Genomic DNA, 2,500 nt, shown 5'->3' with positions numbered 1-2,500 from the left:
AACTCTGTAATCAGTGATGAGGAATCAGATTATACAACTCTGTAATCAGTGATGAGGAATCAGATTTGGGTTTGTAGACAGAAAGTCTGAACGGAGGTGTTTAACATTCAGCTTCTCTGTCCTTGTGGAACGAATGACACACACGCACACACACACACGCACACACACACACACACGCACACACACACACGCACACACACACACGCACACACACACACGCACACACACACACACACACACACACGCACGCACGCACGCACGCACGCACACACACACACACACACACACACACACACACACACACACACACACACACACACACACACACACACACACACACATAGCTCAGACACACACACACACACGCGGTCTCTGTTGGGGTTTGTTTAATCAGCATCACAAAATTACAATGACAGATGTTCAAACGGCCTGTTGGGAATGTTCCTACATCTTCACACCCAGAGAACCCAGAGAACACGGCTGTTGGAAATGTTCCTACATCTTCACACCCAGAGAACCCAGAGAACACGGCTGTTGGAAATGTTCCTACATCTTCACACCCAGAGAACCCAGAGAACACGGCTGTTGGAAATGTTCCTACATCTTCACACCCAGAGAACCCAGAGAACACGGCTGTTGGAAATGTTCCTACATCTTCACACCCAGAGAACCCAGAGAACACGGCTGTTGGAAATGTTCCTACATCTTCACACCCAGAGAACCCAGAGAACACGGCTGTTGGAAATGTTCCTACATCTTCACACCCAGAGAACCCAGAGAACACGGCTGTTGGAAATGTTCCTACATCTTCCCACCCAGAGAACACGGCTGTTTTATGGAAACGGCTCTCGTTCATTTGATATGAATGTCAGTCGACTAATAAAGTCACAGACAGACAGACAGACAGACAGACAGACAGACAGACAGACAGACAGACAGACAGACAGACAGACAGACAGACAGACAGACAGACAGACAGACAGACAGACAGACAGACAGACAGACAGACAGACAGACAGACAGACAGACAGACAGACAGACAGTCTAAGTGAGGGATGTTTATGCACTGACTCACTGACCTGTTTTTCACCTGAAACAGCAACATAATAACCATTGAATCATCCTGCAGATGGACCATAACACTTTTAATTTAATTCTCTACTTATTTCTCCTGTCTCTCTTTCTCTCTCTATCTTACTCTGTCCTCTCTCTCTCTCTCTCTCTCTCTCTCTCTCTCTCTCTCTCTCTCTCTCTCTCTGTCTTCTCTATCTCTCTCTCCTCCCTCCAGTTTTTACATGATAAATGAAGTGTATCAGTTTCAGTACTCCAGACCGGTGAGGAAGGGAGAGAAGGACCCAGACAACGAGTTCTCGGTAAATATCATATTCTTATTTATTCTCTAAGCTTTTCTACATTTCCTTTAATGACAGATGTCAGTACTGTAATTGTTGTGACTAATGACAGTACTGTAATTGTTGTGACTAATGACAGATGACAGTACTGTAATTGTTGTGACTAATGACAGATGTCAGTACTGTAATTGTTGTGACTAATGACAGTACTGTAATTGTTGTGACTAATGACAGATGTCAGTACTGTAATTGTTGTGACTAATGACAGATGTCAGTACTGTAATTGTTGTGACTAATGACAGATGTCAGTACTGTAATTGTTGTGACTAATGACAGATGTCAGTACTGTAATTGTTGTGACTAATGACAGTACTGTAATTGTTGTGACTAATGACAGATGACAGTACTGTAATTGTTGTGACTAATGACAGATGACAGTACTGTAATTGTTGTGACTAATGACAGTACTGTAATTGTTGTGACTAATGACAGATGACAGTACTGTAATTGTTGTGACTAATGTATGCACACATGACTGTAAGTCGCTTTGGATAAAAGCGTCTGCTAAATGGCATATATTATTATTATTTAATGACAGATGTCAGTACTGTAATTGTTGTGACTAATGACAGATGTCAGTACTGTAATTGTTGTGACTAATGACAGATGTCAGTACTGTAATTGTTGTGACTAATGACAGATGTCAGTACTGTAATTGTTGTGACTAATGACAGTACTGTAATTGTTGTGACTAATGACAGATGACAGTACTGTAATTGTTGTGACTAATGACAGTACTGTAATTGTTGTGACTAATGACAGATGACAGTACTGTAATTGTTGTGACTAATGTATGCACACATGACTGTAAGTCGCTTTGGATAAAAGCGTCTGCTAAATGGCATATATTATTATTATTTAATGACAGATGTCAGTACTGTAATTGTTGTGACTAATGACAGATGTCAGTACTGTAATTGTTGTGACTAATGACAGATGTCAGTACTGTAATTGTTGTGACTAATGACAGATGTCAGTACTGTAATTGTTGTGACTAATGACAGTACTGTAATTGTTGTGACTAATGACAGATGACAGTACTGTAATTGTTGTGACTAATGACAGATGTCAGTACTGTAATTGTTGTG

At 41.1% G+C, this 2,500-nt stretch overlaps 1 protein-coding gene across 1 annotated transcript in view; it reads left to right on the top strand.

Moving 5' to 3' along the window:
- LOC124024497 (dedicator of cytokinesis protein 1-like) overlaps positions 1-2,500 on the top strand; it is a gene marked incomplete at both ends in the record, with an annotated part of 70,150 nt that overhangs the window by 58,991 nt on the left and 8,659 nt on the right. Inside the window, one exon of the mRNA XM_046338415.1 lies at positions 1,289-1,373. Within this exon, the coding sequence (XP_046194371.1) occupies positions 1,289-1,373 (85 nt within the window). The remainder of the gene's footprint in view (positions 1-1,288; positions 1,374-2,500) is intronic.

This window comes from Oncorhynchus gorbuscha, unplaced genomic scaffold (genome assembly GCF_021184085.1).
Source record: "Oncorhynchus gorbuscha isolate QuinsamMale2020 ecotype Even-year unplaced genomic scaffold, OgorEven_v1.0 Un_scaffold_1885, whole genome shotgun sequence".
Classification (NCBI taxonomy): domain Eukaryota; kingdom Metazoa; phylum Chordata; class Actinopteri; order Salmoniformes; family Salmonidae; genus Oncorhynchus; species Oncorhynchus gorbuscha.
This window is presented reverse-complemented; position numbering and strand designations above follow the sequence as displayed.